The sequence below is a fragment of the Lycium barbarum genome, chromosome 9 (assembly GCF_019175385.1).
Source record: "Lycium barbarum isolate Lr01 chromosome 9, ASM1917538v2, whole genome shotgun sequence".
NCBI classification, from domain to species: domain Eukaryota; kingdom Viridiplantae; phylum Streptophyta; class Magnoliopsida; order Solanales; family Solanaceae; genus Lycium; species Lycium barbarum.
This window is the reverse complement of record NC_083345.1, coordinates 9,019,796-9,040,599: the sequence shown is the minus strand read 5'-3', so window position 1 is coordinate 9,040,599 and position 20,804 is coordinate 9,019,796. Positions and strand designations below refer to the sequence as shown.

At 34.7% G+C, this 20,804-nt stretch overlaps 3 protein-coding genes across 3 annotated transcripts; 1 reads left to right on the top strand and 2 right to left on the bottom strand.

Annotated features, from left to right (window-relative positions):
- Positions 1–367: 367 nt before the first annotated feature.
- Positions 368–8,203, bottom strand: LOC132608831 (casein kinase 1-like protein 10). Its single transcript, XM_060322594.1, has 15 exons — positions 7,528–8,203; positions 7,385–7,425; positions 6,738–6,807; positions 6,493–6,641; positions 6,321–6,416; positions 5,707–5,777; positions 4,308–4,369; positions 4,166–4,229; positions 3,982–4,066; positions 3,706–3,832; positions 3,505–3,578; positions 3,348–3,411; positions 2,724–2,860; positions 2,259–2,575; positions 368–852 (listed from the first exon to the last, which is right to left on the bottom strand). The coding sequence occupies exons 1-14, from the start codon at positions 7,601–7,603 to the stop codon at positions 2,297–2,299; spliced, it is 1,395 nt and encodes a 464-aa protein (XP_060178577.1). The 5' UTR covers positions 7,604–8,203; the 3' UTR covers positions 368–852; positions 2,259–2,296.
- Positions 8,204–11,982: 3,779 nt separating this feature from the next.
- LOC132610904 (putative pentatricopeptide repeat-containing protein At3g23330) lies at positions 11,983–16,104 on the bottom strand. Its single transcript, XM_060325314.1, has one exon. The coding sequence runs from the start codon at positions 15,814–15,816 to the stop codon at positions 13,576–13,578; it is 2,241 nt and encodes a 746-aa protein (XP_060181297.1). The 5' UTR covers positions 15,817–16,104; the 3' UTR covers positions 11,983–13,575.
- Positions 16,105–17,678: 1,574 nt separating this feature from the next.
- Positions 17,679–20,765, top strand: LOC132610093 (probable protein kinase At2g41970). The gene is made up of 7 exons (XM_060324352.1): positions 17,679–17,988; positions 18,751–18,998; positions 19,088–19,214; positions 19,455–19,692; positions 19,817–19,949; positions 20,274–20,360; positions 20,468–20,765. Exons 1-7 carry the CDS (start codon positions 17,859–17,861, stop codon positions 20,567–20,569), a joined length of 1,065 nt encoding a protein of 354 aa, XP_060180335.1. The 5' UTR covers positions 17,679–17,858; the 3' UTR covers positions 20,570–20,765.
- The last annotated feature ends 39 nt before the right edge of the window (positions 20,766–20,804 follow it).

Below are 20,804 nucleotides of genomic sequence, written 5' to 3'. Positions count from 1 at the left end.
CACACAAGTTGAGATTCATAGACACACAACTATCGAAAAAAAAATTAGGGGAGACAAAATTTTAGTATTTATTTTTCTTGATCCAAGGTTATAGCTTAACATGTTCCATTCATTTCCATTCAAAATTTTCTTTCCTTGTAAAATTGGGCCATAACATCATATGAAGATTAGTCGTCTTGTTTAATAAAAATCGAACACACTTTGTCAAAATTAGCTAAAAGAACAAGGTAAATTCTTAACTATCACATCAAATTCCACAGATATAGATCCAAGTACCAAATTATAAAATCAAATTCATCTCAACATTAATCATATACACGACAGATCTTGCAAATAACAAATTGGAAGAAAGATTGGAGGGCAGAAATTTAAGGTACATCAAATTGGATTAATTAAATAACAACTCAAGTTCATAGTAACAAATCATATAGGGAAGAAAGATTAGAGTGCAGAAATTTAAGGTACATTACATAAAAAGTATATGAAAATCTTTCTTGGCACAAGAACCACACGACTAAGAGAAAGTACCGAGGTAGCCCCTTAAGTAATCGGAACTACACTACATAACCATGAACTATTTACTTTCCACTAAACATCCTCCTCGTTCGCAAACACAGCAGCCATGCATCAGAAAAAGAAGGGAGCTATGCTCATCTCTGCATGAAGCAATCTAGAGATTTGAAATATTTTTATTTTCGCGACAAATCCCGGTCTACAACATCACACATTAGAGAGGCATTCTCAAATATACAAAACAGAAACACCCCCCTATCTCTTGAAAGTTTAGCAAGCCTGATAAATTGCAAGAATCAGTGCATGCTTGTTGGGAAGCGCTTAAAGACAGCTGCTCAACTATCAGCAAAAACCAGCAAAATTTCAAATTAGCTGAGGACTAATATATCAAGAATAAGGGTGTTCGGTATGAAGGAAAATGTTTTTCGGGAAAATAACTGGGTTTTTGACTTATTTTCTTGAGTTCGGTACGTAAGCAAAAAATATTACCCTAAACAAATTTATATATAATCTACACAAATACTATGAGAGGTGGAAGTTTTTTGAGAAAAGGACAAAAATGGTCCCTTAACTATGATAGTAGGTTCAAAATAGTCCCTTAACTATGATAGTAGGTTCAAAATAGTCCCTTAACTATGCACTTAACGGTTTTAGTCCTTTAAGTTTGTTACAAGTTAACAAAAATGGTCCCTTACCTATGAGAGTAGGTTCAAAATAGTCCCTTAACTATGCACTTAACAGTTTTGGTCCTTTAAGTTTGCCATAAGTTGACAAAATGGTCCCTTAACTATGAGGGTTGGTTAAAAACAGTCCCTTAAGTATGCACTTAACGGTTTGATAATGTCAGAAAATGATGTCTCGAAACACAAAGACCGACGGACTCTATCGATTAAAACTGAGGGAATCCATCGACTAAATAAAATACACTAGACTTTAGAAATAAATTAGAAATAGCAGAAACTAAAAAAGTTGTCACTACCAAAAACAAGCGAAAAAAATGATGGACGGAAACCGATGGATAAAATCGAGGGACACTATTTTTTTTTTAATTTTTATTGTTTTTTATGAAAACCAACGGAAGTCCATCGGTTATTTTTGAGGAAAAATGCGCAAAAGTCCATCCTATAACTGACTAACGTCCGTCGGTTTTGTCCCGAGTTATTTGACCGATCTAGAGTTCTCACTAATTTTTCCCTTTTTTTCATAGTTCTCGTCAAATCTAACAAACAGAGTTTGATGAATATTTTGTCGAGACTAAAACTGTCAACTTATGGCAAACTTAAAGGACCAAAACCGTTAAGTGCATAGTTAAGGGACTATTTTGAACCTACTCTCATAGTTAAGGGACCGTTTTTGTTAACTTGTAACAAACTTAAAGGACTAAAACCGTCAAATGCATAGTTAAGGGACTATTTTGAACCTACTATCATAGTTAAAGGACCATTTTTGTCCTTTTCTCGAAGTTTTTTTGTGTCTGTGGGGTGGGGTGGGGGGTAGGGGTGTGGAGGTGGGGGTGAAGATGAGGTGGCAGGACACAATCAATGTGGAATGCCACTTGTGAAACTTGTTTTCCCTACTTCCACTAGGGAAGTCATTTTCCTCATTTTCAAGGAACTTGTTTTCCTACGGACATTACTTTCCAAAAATGTTGGCCAACCGAACATGGGAAAAATGGAAAATGTTTTCCTCCATACCTAACACACCCTAAGAAAATACTTAAATGCCAGCGGTAAAAGTTTTGGTACCTTGAGGGGGCAGCTATTAGACATCATATATAATGGCCTCATTTCCTTCTTCCGGTGCCAATAGTTAGCAGCTCAAAGCTCCTAAGAGCATCATCCCTACCACCTCTTGTTGCAGTAGCGCGGGTAAACGATGATGACTTGGATTCAAATCCAGGTTGTACTCTTTGGGTAGTGGAAATACGGCCACTGCTTGAACCTAATCGACCAGTGCGATTGTCAGTGGGTTCACCAGATGAGCTTGGTCGGCTACTTCCCATTACAGCCCTCCTCGAGGTGCTACCAGTCCGAGATACACGCCCTCTTTCCGCATCAGCTTGCTGAAATATTAACAGTGCATCAGAAGATAACCCACAATCAGCAGTTCAGACACCAATAAATTGATGCCTGTAGTTTGGGAGGATGCAGAAATATTGCACGGAATCTACAGGCTTCAGGCAGATTAAAAAATTCATATTCGACACTTACCACATCCTTAGATGACGGTACATCATCTGAAGATCTGTGCTGTCTCAAATGGTCCCCTTGCAAACCAGTTCCAGACACGTTCCTTCTAGTAAACGCTTCCACAGCACCAGAAAACCTATCTTTCATTTCCTGCCTCACTGTAAGAAGAGATCAGACAAATCTTGATATTAGCTTTCAGGTTATAAATCTGTAACACGATACCAGAAATTCAACCAAAAAACGGTAGAAAAAACACAGGAGGAAACAGAAACAAAACAAAATGCCCTAGCCTTATTTAGCTCATATATTGCCTTTTTTTCTCAGAACCCATTGGAGAGTACCCATTTCCCCAGATTAAGAAAGCCTCTAAGGTAGCTCCAACTTATAGTCAATGCACATACTTGAGCACCGTGTGTCTTCCCCTCTGACAGTGAATGGTTTCACAGGCCTTTATGTGCTTCTAGTGGGTCTTCTGAAACTACTTATTATTAGAAATTTATAGTGCTATTCTGCTCCCAATAATTGGTTATTTTGTTAAAAGCATAGATTAGATTAGAGACAAAGGACGCCATGAGCCCACATGTCAATGATCATATGAGAAATTTAAGCTGCTACTTCTGAAGCCAAAGTTTCTTGAAACAGTACCAGGGATCTTTTCTGCTCTTTCAATTGATGGTCCTGGGTTCACAGGTGATCTAGCAATAGGTTGCTGGAAAAAAAAAAAAAAAGGAGCAAGATTTTAGAATGCAAACATAAAATAACAGTAGATAATTTTTAGCGAGAGCAGATTAAAGACACAGACTCGAGTTCTTGAACTGGAGCCAATCTGTGGATACTTCAAGATAGTCCAATCAAACACATAGTCAAATTGATAACCTACAATGTATACAAAAAGAAGTTTATTGTATAAGACTACAGAAATATTACTTGTTGCGCCAAAGAGATAATATAAAGGAAGAAACAGATAATTGAAACTACAAGCATCCTAAAACAGAAAACATACCCTCTCTAATGAAAAGGTCACGGAATAGCCTCTTCAGGTATGAGTAATCTGGTTTGTCATCAAACCGTAATGATCGGCAATAATGAAAATATGATATGAATTCTGAGGGATATGATTTGCAAAGCACCTGCTTAACAGAGACCAGTGTAATGTCATTATGCAGTTTGATGCAGACAGTATAATTTAGGACAGATATAATTGCAAGACCCGGTATTCTGTCCCCTGTAGGACAGGTTATATATGGAATGGAAAATATAATGTACATAAAGTCACTACCTCTATAGGTGTAAGCATCTTCTTCTCACTAATCTTGTCATATTTCTGCTTTTTGGTGCCAGCTTTCAGACCTTGCCATGGCAGACTAGTAAAGACAATCAAATAAGTTAATTGTAAGAAAAATAATGCACATGGAAATAAAGACGGAGGCACAAAATATAAACTTTATCTGTAAATTCCAAACCTTCCTCTCAAGAAATACATAAGCACATAACCAAGAGACTCCAGATCGTCTCTTCTGCTTTGTTCTGCATACAAGGAAGAGAGGTAATTATGTAAAGTTTAAAATACTACTAGGTGTTTGAGGTAATATCATCCTCGCTTACCAACTCCAAGATGGGTGTTAACACTAGCATAACGAGCTGTTCCTGTGAGGTTTTTGTTTTCTCTGTCCAAGGAAGCAAAAAAGTCACTCAATCCATATTACACTCCAATAATCCACTCAAAACTCTTTTAAAAATAAGGTCAAGGAAAGAAAAGCTTGCTAAGAATGCAGATCCTCCAAATTTGTTTCTTAATTTTTTTTATTTTTTTTTGACAATGATAACATAATTTGTTTTTTTTTTTTTTTTTTTTTTTGAGAATGGTAACAATCATAATTTGTTTCTTAAATTATTGAGAAGCTTGGATGTGTATATAGAAGAGACAAGAGTGCAAAAGAAAAGAGGCTTTTAAACAGGAATTAATGGAGGGGCAGAAACATTTCATCCAGCCTTTTGTTTTCTCAATAACATAGTACACCATTCGCATTCAAAATCTACACAGGTCTAATCTACCAAAGATGGTTTTCCATATCCATAAGGGCAGCTTTAACTTCTTTGATTCAGCTTATGCAAAAGAGAACTTTGGAGCAAATATAACAAACCAGGGAAGTTCATAACTAGGTTCGACCAAAAGTTTAAACCCTCACTACTCAAAAAGGTCAAAAAAGGAAGCCACCGCCAAAGAAACAATTGGAAAAAGATTCAACCTTCAGCTTCACTCTTTTTTTTTTTTTTTTGAGAAGGTAGCAGTACCTTCAGCTTCTCTCTATCAAGTAATAATTGTTACTATATTCCTTCATAATGCACTCAAATTCAGCAAGTTACAAAAATTGTAACAGGGGAGATCCTATTATCATGATTTTTGTTAGATGTGTTACTACATTACCTTCACCAAATGGCTTGAAAAATAGCATCAGTTTTAGTTGGGTCAGTCTTTTGTCATTGTAGTTAACTTTCAAAAGTTTTGCAAGGCTCTCAAACGATTTAACTATCAAAAAATAAAGAAGCTTTTAAACAGGAATTAATGGAGGGGCAGAAACATTTCATCCAGCCTTTTGTTTTCTCAATAACATAATACACCATCCGCATTCAAAATCTATACAAGTCTAATCAACCAAGATGGTTTTCCGTATCCATAAGGGCAGCTTGAACTTCTTTGATTCAGCTTATGCAAAAGAGAACTTTGGAGCAAATATAACAAAGCAGGGAAGGTCATAACTAGGTTCGACCAAAAGTTTAAACCCTCACTACTCAAAAAGGTCAAAAAAGGAAGCCGCCAAAGAAACAATTGGAAAAAGATTCAACCTTCAGCTTCTCTCTATCAAGTAATCATGGTTACTAACACATTGTAGTCAATTGGCCAAATATTAAATCACCTCAGCAAGTAATATTCCACTTTAATTTCTAGAAACAGAAGACCATATGAGATCTTTGAGGAACATAAGAGGTTTACATTTTTTACCTGTATGGTATATGTTTATGTGTCTGAAGATCCCTGTACTTCTTGGCAAGACCATAGTCAATGATGTATACCTGTTATAGCAGAATAAAACACCAAAAACTGACTTAGAGATGCACAGGTCATGTCTAAGGAATTGTTTTTCCATCAGATTCATAAACTCGTTCTAATGTAGATATACAAAGTAACACAGAGACAGAACCAGTAATTACAAAATGCTCATACGATAACAGATTCCCTAGGCCAGGTCAATTTTTAGGAACTAAAAGTTGGGACGAACTTCATCCACTAGTTTCCGGATAGGAAAATTCTTCCAGTTGCAAGTGTCTAATTACCAGAATTTTGTTGGTAATTAGAACTTCTTCCTCCCATGCTAAAGCGTAAGAATCATGCTGGAAACATACACTAAAGGAAAAAGAAAATATTTGAACATATTAACTGTGTCCAAGTATATGCAGCTTCATAATGAACTGGATTTTGAACATTGTTCCAGGAAACTGAAATAAGTGGTTGGAGAACATTCACGAGTAGCTAGTCCAAATGAATAGGAGCATATGACCTTGTAGTTAACCATAGAAATATATGTACACTTACAGAACATATGATGAAGTGCACACCTGATTTGCTTTACGCCCTAAACCCATTAAGAAGTTATCGGGCTTGATGTCACGGTGAAGAAATCCTCTTGAGTGCATATATTCAACCCTATTAATCTTCATCAGAGAACAAGTCTTAGGCAAATAGCTACAAAAATTATGCTTTAATCAGTGTATAGTTTCGGCTATTTACCAATTGATCTGCCAGCATTAAAACTGTCTTTAAAGTGAACCTCCTATTGCAATAGTTGAACAAGTCTTCCAAACTTGGTCCAAGAAGGTCGATAACCATGGCATTGTATTCACCTTCAACGCCAAACCACTTGAGGTGTGGAATTCCAGCTTAAAGTAAGAAAATGAATTGAAAAAAAAAAAACAGATTAGTTTATTTAGAAAATATAACATCATTGAAACTCCTGGGTAGAAGCTATTACTTACTTCCTCCTTGTAGAAGCATATACAGCTTTGATTCATAGTGAAGCTGAGGGTGCTTTGTTTTAGTTGATTCCTGCAAGCCAAAAAATTAGATTCTAGAAACAGCAAAGCTAATGTATCCAGAAAAAAAATTACAGGTCTAAGAATAGCAGTGGAAATAGACTTGTGCATAGAAAGCGCAAGGAAATCTTATTCATGATGTTTTAAAACACTTGACAAATGGTGACAAAAGCTGAGAAGCAAACCACATATGAAGTCCATAAGGTATTACAATAGGGTCCCCTACCAAACAAATATGCTGATCTAAGCAAAATGCACACTAACAAACCAACACCGGAAAAAAGGGCCAAACACGCAATGTCACTCGAACATTCAGCCAAAATAGCAATGTGCATCTATGATATTTTTTTAAAGTTTTATATTATGAGAACTAATGACTTAAGAACAATTTTCTCATCTTCTAGCTAAAGACTCAATTCTTTTTTAACTTTAACATGTTGTTAAGTTTATTTAGCTAGTGAAAGGTTCAATCTTAAGACAATTGACAGCAACTTCAGCTAAACCAACATTTATAATTTCATTCAATTCCAGTAAAAGACTAAATCTTTAACACAATAAAACACCATATTTCAGCTAATTAACATACTCACCAACTTCACAGCAACTTCTTCTCCAGTTTGTACATTTACCCCTAATACAAAAATCAAAACACAAGGTCAACACAAACCCCATAACATAAAAGTTGAGCTACAATTGTAATAAACAACAATCAAGAAATACAAATTAAGATTACCTAAATAAAGTTCCCCAAAAGATCCACTACCAATCTTTCTACCAAGCTTAAACTTGCCACTAACAACATGATCCATAATTAAAGATTTAATCTTTTCTTGATTTAACTAAAAACCCAATTAAACCAAAAAGATTTATTAATTATTAACTACTGTTAAAATCTGGAAATTACCCCAGATCCAGCAAAAATCTACCTTACCCCAAAAAAAAAAAAAATACACCAAAAAAATTATTTTTTTTGGTGACCCCTTGCCCTAAAGCCTAATATTAGTTGTATTATATATGGAAACAGTTGGAACAAGTATTTTTCAACAACAGTCTTCCCTTCTTCTTTTTTGTAAAAAAAATAAAAGAATAATACAATGAGTGGGAAAAAAAATACAGAAAAATTAAAACTTGATAAGAAACCCTAAATCTGAAGTGGGTTTTTTGGATTCTTGAAAAAAAAAATTGAAAATGAAAGAGGGAAATGGAAATGGAAAAATAGAGGAAAGTGAAAATAAAGGGGAGAGAAAAAAGAGAGAATACAATGGAAATGAAATCTAAGGAAAATTGTATGGGAATTTTGATTCAAAGAGAAATGGGATTTTTGCTTGTGTAAGAGAAGAAGATTTGTGAGAAATTAGGGGAAATGAGATACAAGAAAGAAAAGCTGGGAAAATATTAAGCTTTTTCTTTTCCTTTTTCTTCTTGGCTTTTTTTTTTCTTACTATTATATTTTTTTTATTTTTTTTGAATTATGTAGGGAAGGGAAAATGGAGGGTATCAGCGGGGGGAACGGAACTCACTAATAAAATGAAAGTTCAAACTTATTAGTTCAATTAACCAACCAACGGAGCTATTAAAATTTTTCTTATTATTATATTTTTTTTACCAATTATTTTTTTTTTCGGTGGGATAAATTCTTTTTTAAAAGAAAAACCTTAGATGTTGGGAGAATAATTAAGAAAAGGGGAAGAAGAACATATTGTGATTATTCTCCAGGAAAGAAGATTAAAATGATTTTTTTAAGAGGATTAATATTCTTTTTGCATATTAACTATTGTGCTAAGGGCCTACTGGAAAGTGGAAACATGTTTTCTACCTCTCAAGATAGGAATAAGGTCTGCGTATACCCTCTAATTTCTTCGGACACCACTTGTGGCCCATGGGATTAATTAACTATAATTAATTTTGGTGGTTATTATAATTTTTTCAAATTTCAAGCTAGTATGCTAAAATTTTCTAGAAAATATAGATGTACATGTCCATATTATTTTAAAATTTTTGTTAAAAGGTTTTGAATTATCATTGTTTCTTAGCTTTATATTCTTAATTGCTAATGTCCGCAGCCCATTCTTCCTTATAAGAGGGTATTGTCCCCTTTTTTTTTTAAACAAAGTAGATTTAACTTTAAAAAATTTAATTTCATGTAAATGCTTTTCAGAAGTAGCAAGGCAAATTTACAATTTTAAATTTTATAGAGAAACTATCAAATTTTCAAATGTCTTCAAATCTTGACAACGTGTGTTAACAGTGTTTAAAATCAAAAGAAAAACGTGTTCGAAAAGAGATATATGGTATATTTGTTGTTGATTTATCTTTCTTTAAGGCAATTAAAAAAAATCCGACACGACATTTGACATCTTATGATACTTTTCAAATTACCTATATTCCTTCATAATGCACTCAAATTCAGCAAGTTACAAAAATTGTAACATGGGAGATCCTATTATCATGATTTTTGTTAGATGTGTTACTACATTACCTTCACCAAATGGCTTGAAAAATAGCATTAGTTTTAGTTGGGTCAGACTTTTGTCATTGTAGTTAACTTTCAAAAGTTTTGCAAGGCTCTCAAATGATCTAACTATCAGAGACTTTCGTAATCGTTCCAAATCAACCTAACCCTAACACTTACTGTCTCAGAGAGCCTGCTTTGATTATCTTTGTACAAGTTGTAGTGTTCTGCAGGTCCTCTTTTAGAGAGGCATCTCTTATTCACATCAATTTGAATTTCTTTCTTCATATTTTGATCCGCCTCTTCTTCATCCGGTGATGTTCAACACCTCCGACTTATGGTTGATGTACTTTGGTCGACATTTCTTGTGTATAAAATAAAATTAATAATTTGTGTGAAAGAAATTCAACTTTTTTCAATATATAGCATTTTTTATGGACATAAACAAACCAATCCAAAAAATGGGGAAACATGTTGAAATTACTTTTCCAATTCAATATCTACAAAAAAACATTGTGGCGTCTTGAATAATAAAGAAAAGTTGGGTGGTATATTTCCAGGATTAAGATTTGTAAATACATTAATAGTTTCTTGATTTGGCATACGTATATTACATAAGTCTACATAATATTATCTCTTAGGAGATGTCGACCCCTCCTAGGGTGTGTTCTAGAGAGGATGAATTCAAAGAGAGTTCAATCACACGTCTGTCATCAGATAACAAAGTTAATTTTACCCCAAAATCCTTCGCAGCCCAAGACCCCTCATTACCCGAAGCCGACCAGGTCAAGGAATTCTAACACTAGTGGCTTAGGCACTTATTACGCGCGGATGAAAAAGACCATTAAATTCGTGAGAAACTACGTCTCTAGAATGGGAAATTGTTGTGATTTTTCGTGTATGGCTTGGATTCTCCCATAAAGAGTCCAAGCACGCAAATGGCTGCTACTGTAGCCGAATAACAAAAAAGAAAAAAAAAAATCTCTCGACCATCTACTTGAATTTTTAATTATTGCACGTTGAACAATATGGTTGTCTTCTCTTTTTTTTTTTTTTTTTTGGCCAATTTGAAATAAAAGCTCACGAAATTAAATTTGATTTGATTGAACAAGTACCATTTTTATATTAATTTAAAATATCGTGTCCAACAATTCAATTTAATGATTTGATCAAACATGGTTTGGGTTGGATTGACGATTTGAAGCGATTTTACTTTTTTATACATAATCTTAGCTAGATAACGTGAATGTGTCAAAGCAAATTGAGGAAAACAAAGACATAACTAAAGAATATTAATATAGTTTTTGTACATTGACTCATAGAGAGGTCAAAATTGAAACGTTCACCACTAAGAAGATATCAACAACTTCCCCCCCCCCCCCCCCCCCCCCCCCCCCTCCTTATTTTTCGAAACAGAATTTCTTAAAAATCAACAATTCATTTGAAACACGAAATATTTCGTCCTTTTCATTTCCTTTTCCTTTTTTATTTCTAAAGGAGATTACGTCAAATCTGCTAATTAAATACAAGGCATCAAAATGCATAGGTTACCTACCCCTATATATTCGCTTGCCATAATATAGACAAGAGTCAGTTTAGCTTCAACATTTATAAAAGTATTCTTATAGAAAAGTTTGGCTTATCTCTCTTTCATAGTTAACAAAAAGGAAAGGGAAAAAAAACACACACAAAACGATACGAGACAAATAATGCCTCTAATTTCAAATTAGTTGGAACCGACATATGAATTCTGAATATTCGTATTTTTCTATCTTGGCTCATTTCATTCCAAAACGTAATAAATTGTCTTTGTTGGAATAAAAGAAAAGATTGTTTCCTAAGACTAAGAATCTCATTAATTCACACTAAATTCTACACTAATATACCATGAACCATCTCTAACCAAACTGAAGAAACTCCTATCCAATATAGGACCTAATGTCAAGTCCACCAACAATGACTTAACCTTAATACCAACTAGTTTTATTAATGAGGGTGGTGTTCGGTCAAGTTACGCACAATTCGATTATTTCACTAAGTACTTGCTACCATTAGCATAAGTTTCGAATAACTATACCCACCAAAGTTTAGCAGAGGCGGATGGAGCTCTACAACTTGGGGTTCAAATTGAACACCAAACTTTCGATGCGGGGTATAAATTTATGTGTAAAAATTTACTAAAATTACATAAATAGTAAATATGAACCCATAACTTTATAAATATAATGGTTTAGTAATAAAAATTTAAGATGTTGAACCCCTAAAATTTAAATCCTAGATCCGCCTCTGAGTTTAGACATATGGGGAAAATCACCTAGCATTTTTTGTCTATGCTGGAATTTGAACTTGAAACTTCACGATTCTTCTCCCACTTTATCGATCACTAGGTCACACCCTCAAGTGCCCCAACTAGTTGTATCGTCTAAATTGACACTCAACTTCATTTTCTCCTGTGTTTTGTTACCTCATAGATTGTAAGAAATTATCAATCTTTAATCTACCTAAAATATTTATAACAAAAAAAAGTTACACATACATCCAAAAAAGAAAACAAAGAAGATAAGAAGTAAAGAGGAAAGCTATTTATAAATTTTAAATTAAGTGATGACTGCAGAATTGCATATTAATCAGAACATCCTTTTTGTCTCACTTCGCATGCTCTGACTATGAGATCATTTTGTAAGATGAAATCATGGTCATTTTCTTCACTTTCTCCAGCATAAACACTTAACAAAATAGACTGCAAAAAAGATCACAAGGATCGAACATAAGAAAATCACAGGCATACTTTGTCTACTTGTGCATCTGCATTGTTGCTTTCACATGCCAAGAAACAAATAACAAATAGTGGCAAATGACCTAATACATTATCAGTTCAGACACATGTATAAAACTAGTACTACTGTTTTATATGTTGTCTCTTTTTTGGTCCCATTTCACGCTTACTTTACTGGTACTATGACTTATTCCTGATGTGATATAGGTTTTGTCTCCTAAATGCCAACTCCTATAAGAAAATACAAACACCATCATCTCAACCATTCCCCATCCCAACTCCACAACAAAGATCCATCCATAGTATTATTTTGTTGTAGCTACTGTTCCTTTTCTCAGATTGTTTTGTCATGCTATCTATAGTATTTTGCCGTTGCTTCTTTACTTCTGTTATTTCTGTTCCATACTGTTTTGATATGCTTTTCCTTGAGCCGAGGGTCTATCGGAAACAACCTCTCTATCTCCCAAGGTAGTGGTAAGGTTTGTGTACACACTACCCTCCCCAGACCCCATTTGTGGGATTACGTTGTTGTTTTATTCAGACTTCAGTTTTTGAAGACCTATTCAGCATACTTTATTTGTACAAACAGTGGCATGCGCAGAATTTTGCGCAAAGAGAGATGCCTCTGTATATGTACCAATTTCATATGTATGTCTCTGCCACTGAGTACAGAGGAGCTCAATGTAGTATTGAAGTTTAGGACAATACAGAAGTGGAGTTATCATTCCCCACATTGGAAGCCAGCACCTGCAGTGGGGTAAAGGTTGATGACTGAGTACAAAGAGATTCCTCGACAGGTTATGTGGACGGGGTCATAGGTATTCATCAGCTCTTAGGAGCTTTTGTTACCAGCAATGAAGCTTCCATCTAAACCAATATAGTCAGAAGAGGAACGGAATCTTTGCGCGAATTCAGGAGAGCTCCTAAACCTTTCAGCGCCAAGAAACAATTAAGCAAACGTAAAGAAACAACACCTTTTGACCATTTAGAAATTCCATATCTTATCCTTCTTAAGTATCAAAAGATCTGTTTAACCTACAAAGATAGCTTCCAAAATGACAAAGATTGCATTATTTTTTGGCATCAAAAGACTCACAGTTTTCAGCAACTTCTTTTCAGGTGGTGCAAAACATTCAACCGTCAGAAAATTTTGTAATTTACACAAAAAATAGTTAAGTTAAAAGGTCCAGTTCCAAGAATCCTCCTCAATTGAATATGACCTTGTGAAATTCCAAAATGTCGTCACCAACAAAGACACAAGAATATTAGAGCTTCAAGGTCTCTAACCTTTTGTAACACCAGGAGAAAATGGGAAGTTCACATCAGGCCATTTATGGATTGATGAAATCCATGCCCCCAATACCTTATTGTTGAACAGCGTCCGAAGGACCTTTTAACTTTTAGACCAAAGCACTGAGGCATGATCTCTAGATTTGCTACTAGAATGCACAATACTAGAGACTTCCGGAAGTCCTACATAATCTGTCATTTCCTCAGAACCTTCCCATATGAAGCCCTTTGCTGCTAATAATGGATACACTTGATAGTTGCTCTCACCAATAGTCTCCACATGAACAATTCCCATCTTTGAAATGGTGAAACCGACTATTATCTCTCACAATTATCTCTCTCCCCAAAACTTTGGATATCAACTTTATGGCTGTGTGACAGTCTACGCATACACGGAGATTCTTGGTTATGCGAATGGTCGTCCCAGCAGGTGTACTAATAATGCCAAATGCTATCGCAAGCCGTTCACTATGAGTATAGAGCAAATCACTCTTTTGCTCCTCATCAACATCATGTAGTGCCTCACTCGTCTCGGGAACGTAACCTTCTTGTTTCAAGCGTTCATAAATATCTCTTAGTGCTTTGTGTATCTGATCATAATATGGGTGAGATGTGTCTCCCGAAACAAAACCATGAACATGGTTCCTAACTTCTATCCAGCTGCAGGCTGGTGGTTTTCTCATTCCTTTCTTCCTCATAGTAGTTCTTAATTTTGATGCATCTTTCCATCTTCCAGCGGTAGAGTACATATTTGACAAGAGCAGATAAGGTCCCATGTTCCCAGGATCAGCTTTAGTCATTTCTTTGGCAACTTTTTCAGCCAGTTCAACATTTTTGTGAACTCGGCAAGCTGATAAAAGCGTAGCCCAAATACCCCCGGTGGGCTTAATAGGCATGTCTGTGATAAACTTATAAGCTTCCGTTAATCTTCCAGCACGACCAAGAAGGTCTGCAATAGCAGCGTAGTGCTCGAGGTCAGGAGATACACCATATCTGCTCATACTTGTAAAATAATTCCAACCTTCATCAACCAAACCAGCGTGGCTGCAAGCAGTTAGAATAGCCAAATAAGCCACAGCATTAGGTTTTATCCTATCACGTTGCATATTCTCATATAGAATAATGGCCTCGCTGGCATGTCCATGCAATGCATAGCCCATGATTATGGCTGTCCATGAAACTGAATCGTGTACCTCCATCCTGTCAAAAATCCATCTAGCAGTCATTATCTTCCCACATTTGGCATACATGTCCACAAGTGAACTAGCAATATACATGTTTTGATCAAACCCCATTCTTATTATGTATGCATGGAGCTGTTTCCCCAGATGTAGTGTGGTCAAATGAGCACAGGCAGGCAATATAGCTGAGAAAGATACTTCAACAGGCTTGACATTAGCAGCTAACATCTGCCTAAACAATCTCAGCCCTTCATCAAAAGTACCGTTTTGCACACATCCTGCTATTATCGAATTCCATGAAATGTCATCCTTTTCTGGTAACAAATCGAACACCCTATAAGAATCCTCAACCCTGGTACAAGTCGCGTACATATCAATTAAGCTACTCCCGATAAACTCATCTTTGTCAAACCCGCGTCTAATTGCATACCCATGAATCTCTTTTCCCTTTGAGACATCTACATGCCTCGCAAAGACAGGAAGGATGCTCGACAAGGTGAAACAATCAGGTTTCAAATTAGCATTGCTCATTTCCCTTAACATATCCAAAGCTTCCTCATACAACCCACTTTGTACATTTCCACCAATCACAGTATTCCACGAAACAACATCTTTATTCGGCATCATTTGAAAAATCTTACTCACACTATCAAAATGACTTTTTTCACTCCTTATCAACTCATTTCTTGTTTCCTGATACAGAACTGGTACTTCACCAATACCATCAATTTCAATATCAGAATCTTGGGCCATACCATATACATTGTTATTATTAACCAAACTGCTGCTTTTACGACTACTAAAGCGAATTGACTGAGGAATTTCATCGAACACCTTACAATCATTCGACGAAACCTGCAATTTTACATACATATTCATAAGTGCATTACCAGTATAAACATCATTTTCCATACCAAACTTAACAACACAACCATGAACACATTCACCAACTCTCAATTCCTTCAAATGTGTACATGCTCTTACAACAGAAGGAAATACATCTCTACCAGGCAACTTTCCACAACCTCTCATTTCAACAAAACAAGATAAAGAATCAAGAAAATAGCCATTACAAGAATAACACTTTATAACAGATTTCCATGCTTTTGTGGGTACATAATGAAAAGTGTTAAAAACTTGTAAAGATTCTTTTAGAAGGTTAAGGTCAGAGTAAACTCTAAGAATGATGGTGGCAAGTGAAATAGACCTTATACCTCTTGTTTTTACAATTTGGGCATGGAGTTGTTTGGCTTGTAACTTTGTTTTAATGGAAGATGGGTTTCTTAAAAGGATTTTGAAAAAGTTTTCAGTTGAAGAATCCATTTTGGTTCAATGGGTTTTGGGGTGAATCTTGATTTTTTAATTTTTTTTTTAATAGTCACATACTCACATTTGTGAAGTTGCAAAATGTGAAAAAGACATGTTTAGAGGAACCTAGGATTTTGCTAAAGATTGGTTTGTGACTGTGCTATTGTCAATACTAATTAGTTAAAGTTGTCATCCAACATTAAAAATGGTGTCTTTATTGGGATATAATCAGTTCGAAGCATTGTATGGTGTTCTAACTTGTGCTGTTTCTGTAACAAAAAAATAAAAGCAGAAAGGGAAGGAGAATTCCAATGCAAAAAGGAATCTTTCAAATATTTTTGTGTAAAGTTTAAAATAGACTTTCAAATATAATTTTGAATATTTTTGTCCTTTAAGTTTGATAAAAGTGGGTTTTTTAATCTTTATTAAATTTTTAATAAATTTGATTGCTAGATTTATGGAGAAAAAAAAATCACTTGAAACATCGTAAAAATCACGTCAAATCACAGAAATTGCAACAGTAAAAATTGCATAAAACATAAGAGATAGACCACAAATAGACAAAACAGTAAGAATAGTACTTCCAAATGTGAGTCCCGTTAATTTTCCTTTTTTCACAAGTTTTGTTAATCTAACTATTAGTTTGTGAAACGTTTAAGAGAGACTAAAAGCACTCACTTTTAACCTATTTTGTAATATCAAAATTGCTTAGGGTATATTTGAGGACTATATTATGTCATTTGCTCATCAAAGATCATTTTAGGTCGGAAGGAGGAAAAAAGAAATGATACTTTCTCCGTTCACTTTTACTTGTTACGTTTTGACTTTTCACGTTGTTTAAGAAACAATGATTAAGATAGATATTTTATCACAATATCCCTATTAAATGGTGTATAATTGTATTTGAGTTGGGAAAATAATTTGAAATGAGTAATAAATGTTAAGAGTAAAATCAGATTTTTTTTTTGTCTTATCTTAATATGTAAATATTGACAAGTAAAAATAAAAATCTATAAAAGAAATAATGAATAAGTAAAAGTGAACTGATGGAGTAAATTAAATGATCTGAACTAATTCTAAGGTAGCCTCTAAACGTCCCAAAGTTCTCTAATTAGTATAGTTGCCACATCTACCGACCTACTCTTTATTCGAACCATTATAGCCTTTGCTGACTCAAAAATAAAGTTTCTATCGGCCATGATGCTTATTAAACTCCCATATCAATCATTAATTGAAACAGTCAATGCATTCACACATCCTTATATTCTTTTTTTTCGTTTGTTTGTTTATTTTTTCACATTTTCTTATCCTTTTTTGTTTTTTCTCTGTCCCTTGCTAAGACTCCCTACGTCTCAAATTATTTATTATGGTTATTAAAAAAAGTTATCTCAAATTATTTATCGTCTTACAAGTTCAAGACAATTAATAATTTTTTTCTCATTTTACTCTTAGTAGATTTGTCATCAATTGAGATGACACACAAATAGAGTAAACATTTGATGGAAAGAGATTATAACTTAGGCATAAATAAGGATAAATTTTGTCAAATATCCCTCCTAATTAATATTTCTTAAGGGACATGTAAAAAAAATGTTGGAACTGGATGGAGTAATTCATTGCAAGAGAGCTGTCCTATGTTTGTAATTAGTGGTTTGGAGATAAACTCGAGTTTTCGTTCCCTGCCAGGCTGCCACTATTCAGAGCACATACGTAGATTTAATTTTAAATAGAATAAAAAAAGAATCATTTGCTAATAATAAAGGGCTATCCAAAGATTCGGTGTCTTGCAAGTAGACTGAAAAAATAATGAATTAAGTAACTTGGCCTAAGATTGCAACCCCATGTAAGCACTTTTGATTTTATTCTCTGGTTGCTTTGAACAATCAACTAATTGTCAATGCAAGTTTACTTTTGAACAACTCAACATGCCTTAGCAGCCTGCAAATTGCTGTTGTATTATTTAAAATAATACTAGTAGTTGTTATGTGACTGAAACCTTTCCCATTGCTTGTTATAAAAACAAGAAAAGAAATTAACACCAAAATTGAAGTAGAGCAATGTCTTCCTCTTCAGAATCAAATCTTGGCAACTATGGCTTCCTTATCATCAGTGCTATTGTGTCTATCATCATCATTAGTTACATTAAGGCTATCATTAATTTCATCAAGGATAGATTCTACAAACAAGGTTAAGAAGCTTTCTTCTGTATCATAGTTAACCTTTTAGCCTTGCAAAATGGGCTTTATTTTCCTTTCATCTCTTTCTGCTTATTTGTTTGTTAAGAATGGTGTAATGATAGTCTAGCTAGACCATCAAGTTCTTGATATATAACTCATTAACTCGGTCCATATGATCTAAATCGACTTAGTTGGACATGATATGATCATGTTGATTTACATGTGTTAGCTTGAAATTTATAAGGCCTTCTAGTCAAACAAACCACAAACACATCTAAAAACGCCCCTAAACTTCAGATTGTTAGTTTCCTCCCTAAATTATGTCTAGTCTTAATTATCCCCCTGAACTTGGCTATTTGATAGCCTTTACCCCCTTAAAAAGCTGAAGCGTCAAAGAGTGTGAACACACTCTCTTTTAGGCGCGTGAGAATGAAGAAAATTTGAAAAATTAGCTCCCACATGGGGTATTTTTCAAATAGTCAGGCTCAGGGGCTAATTAAGACTAGACATAATTTAAGGAGAAAACTAATAATCCGAATCAATTTTAGGGGTGTTTTTGGGTATTCTGACTTATTTAGCTCAATCGTAAACATTTGGCTTATTGGTGAAATGAGGAAGATTTTGACCGCACGTCCTTCTTCCAGCCCTCCCCAACACCTATATTGTATTGATGAAAACTCTTGAACTGTGTAACCATCTCATTTAAAAGCTTAAGCTGCTAGAGAGAACACACTTTTATTAACTTAATTATGTCTTCAATGTTGTTTCTTAGATAATGCAGCAAGTGAAGTAAAAGAGCCAAGTGAAGCTCCTCATAAAGTTCCACCAATTGAGGTACATGCAGAGATGTCCTTGGATGTGCTAACTATACTCACTGATAACTTTGGGCAGAAAGCTCTGATTGCCGAGGGATCCTATGGCCGTGTTTTTGGTGCTAAATTAAGCAATGGCCAACAAGTAGCAATAAAGCAATTGGATACTAGTTCTTCTCCGGAACCAGATTCTGTCTTCGCAGAACAGGTGAGTGTCTTCGAGTACTGGATATTTTCCTCACTATTTTGGGATGAATAGAACAATCTCTCAAAATATTTTCCTTCTTGTGTACACAGTTACAAATGGTTTCAAGACTTAAGCATGAGCATTTTGTGACTCTGATGGGTTACTGCTTAGAAGCAAACAACCGAATCTTGGTTTACGAGTTTGCAACCATGGGCACGCTGCATGATGTATTACATGGTATGTCGATAATTGAACCATAAATAAACTTTCCAATGCTTGATTCTTGGTTTGATCAACATGAATTCATTCAGGTCACTCTAGATAAGTGCTAGACATTCAGCTTCAGAATAACATGTTACACAAACCCTTTGTTGCCTCAGTACAATAACATATTTTACATCTAAGTATAGGCTAGATTTTGTAGTTCTTTAGTTTCTGTTGCAGCATCATAAGTGATTCTTGGTTGTTATGTTGTAGGTAAGCCTGGTTCAGTTCTTACATGGAATCAGAGAGTTAAAATATTTTGTGGTGTAGCATGTGGCCTCGAATATCTACATGAAAAAGTGGAACCGTCAATTATTCATCGTGATGTCAGATCTAGCAATGTACTATTGTTTGATGATTTTACAACAAAGATTGCTGATTTCGACTTGACAAATCAGTCTTCAGAACATTTCATTAGAGTTCAAGAGAGTTTTGGCTACAATGCTCCAGAGTAAGCCTTGCATTTTAACCAGTTATATCCTAGTAATTAGCTACTCAAAATAGGATTTATTCTCTTTTTTTCTGAACTTTTACAAGAAAATCGTGTCATAATAAGATGGTAATTTATAATACAGGTATGCCATGACAGGACAAATAACACAGAAAAGTGATGTTTATAATTTTGGAGTTATTCTCTTAGAGCTGTTGACAGGAAGGAAGCCAGTAGATTATACAATGCCCGAAGGGCAACAAAGTCTTGTCACATGGGTAGGTTCTTATCCTACCTACGCCCTTCGTTTCGTCCCAATTTATGTGAACATGTTTAACTTGATATAGAGTTTAAGAATGAAGAAAAACTTTTCAAACTTGTGGTCTAAAATAAGCAAAGACTTATTTGTGTGGCTATAAATCGTTTCAGTAAGGGTAACATGGGAAGTTTAAAGTTAAATTGTTACTAAATATAGAAATGTGTCTTTTTTTAGAAAGTTTAAAAAGAAAAAAGTGTATAAACTGAGACGGAAAGAATAATCGTTAATGTTTAGCTCTCTTTATGCCTCAATATACTGATTCATCCACAATGATCTTCTACAGGCAACTCCTCTATTAAGTGAAGATAAAGTGAAGGAGTGTGTTGATCCCAAACTAAACAATGAGTACCCTCCAAAGGCAATTGCTAAGGTTTTTTTCTTCCTCATCTTTGAACAAATTCTTGTAAATCAAGGCCTATTTTTTTTTTTTTTTTTTTTTTTACAGAATGTAACCACTATTTGGCTATTCTCTCTCAGGTGGCAGCTCTTGCAGGATTATGTGTTCAAGAAGAGCCAGATTTTCGACCAAACATGGCAATTATGGTCAGGGCATTGCAGCCACTTCTCAGTGTGAATTAAACCAGCAGGGGCTAATTCAGTCTTTTCCTACAATTTGAAGTCATTTCAAAATTTTCTTGTAACCCAAAATTTTCTTAAGTTTTCTTTATAAGAATGATACTTGGACCAACATACACGTATTAAGTAGGCGTTTGGCCATAGATTCAAATTATTTTTCGCTTTATTTGAAATTTATGGAGTTGGAGTTGAAGTTGGAGTTAGAGTTGGAATTGTGTTTGGTTATACTTTTTAAAAA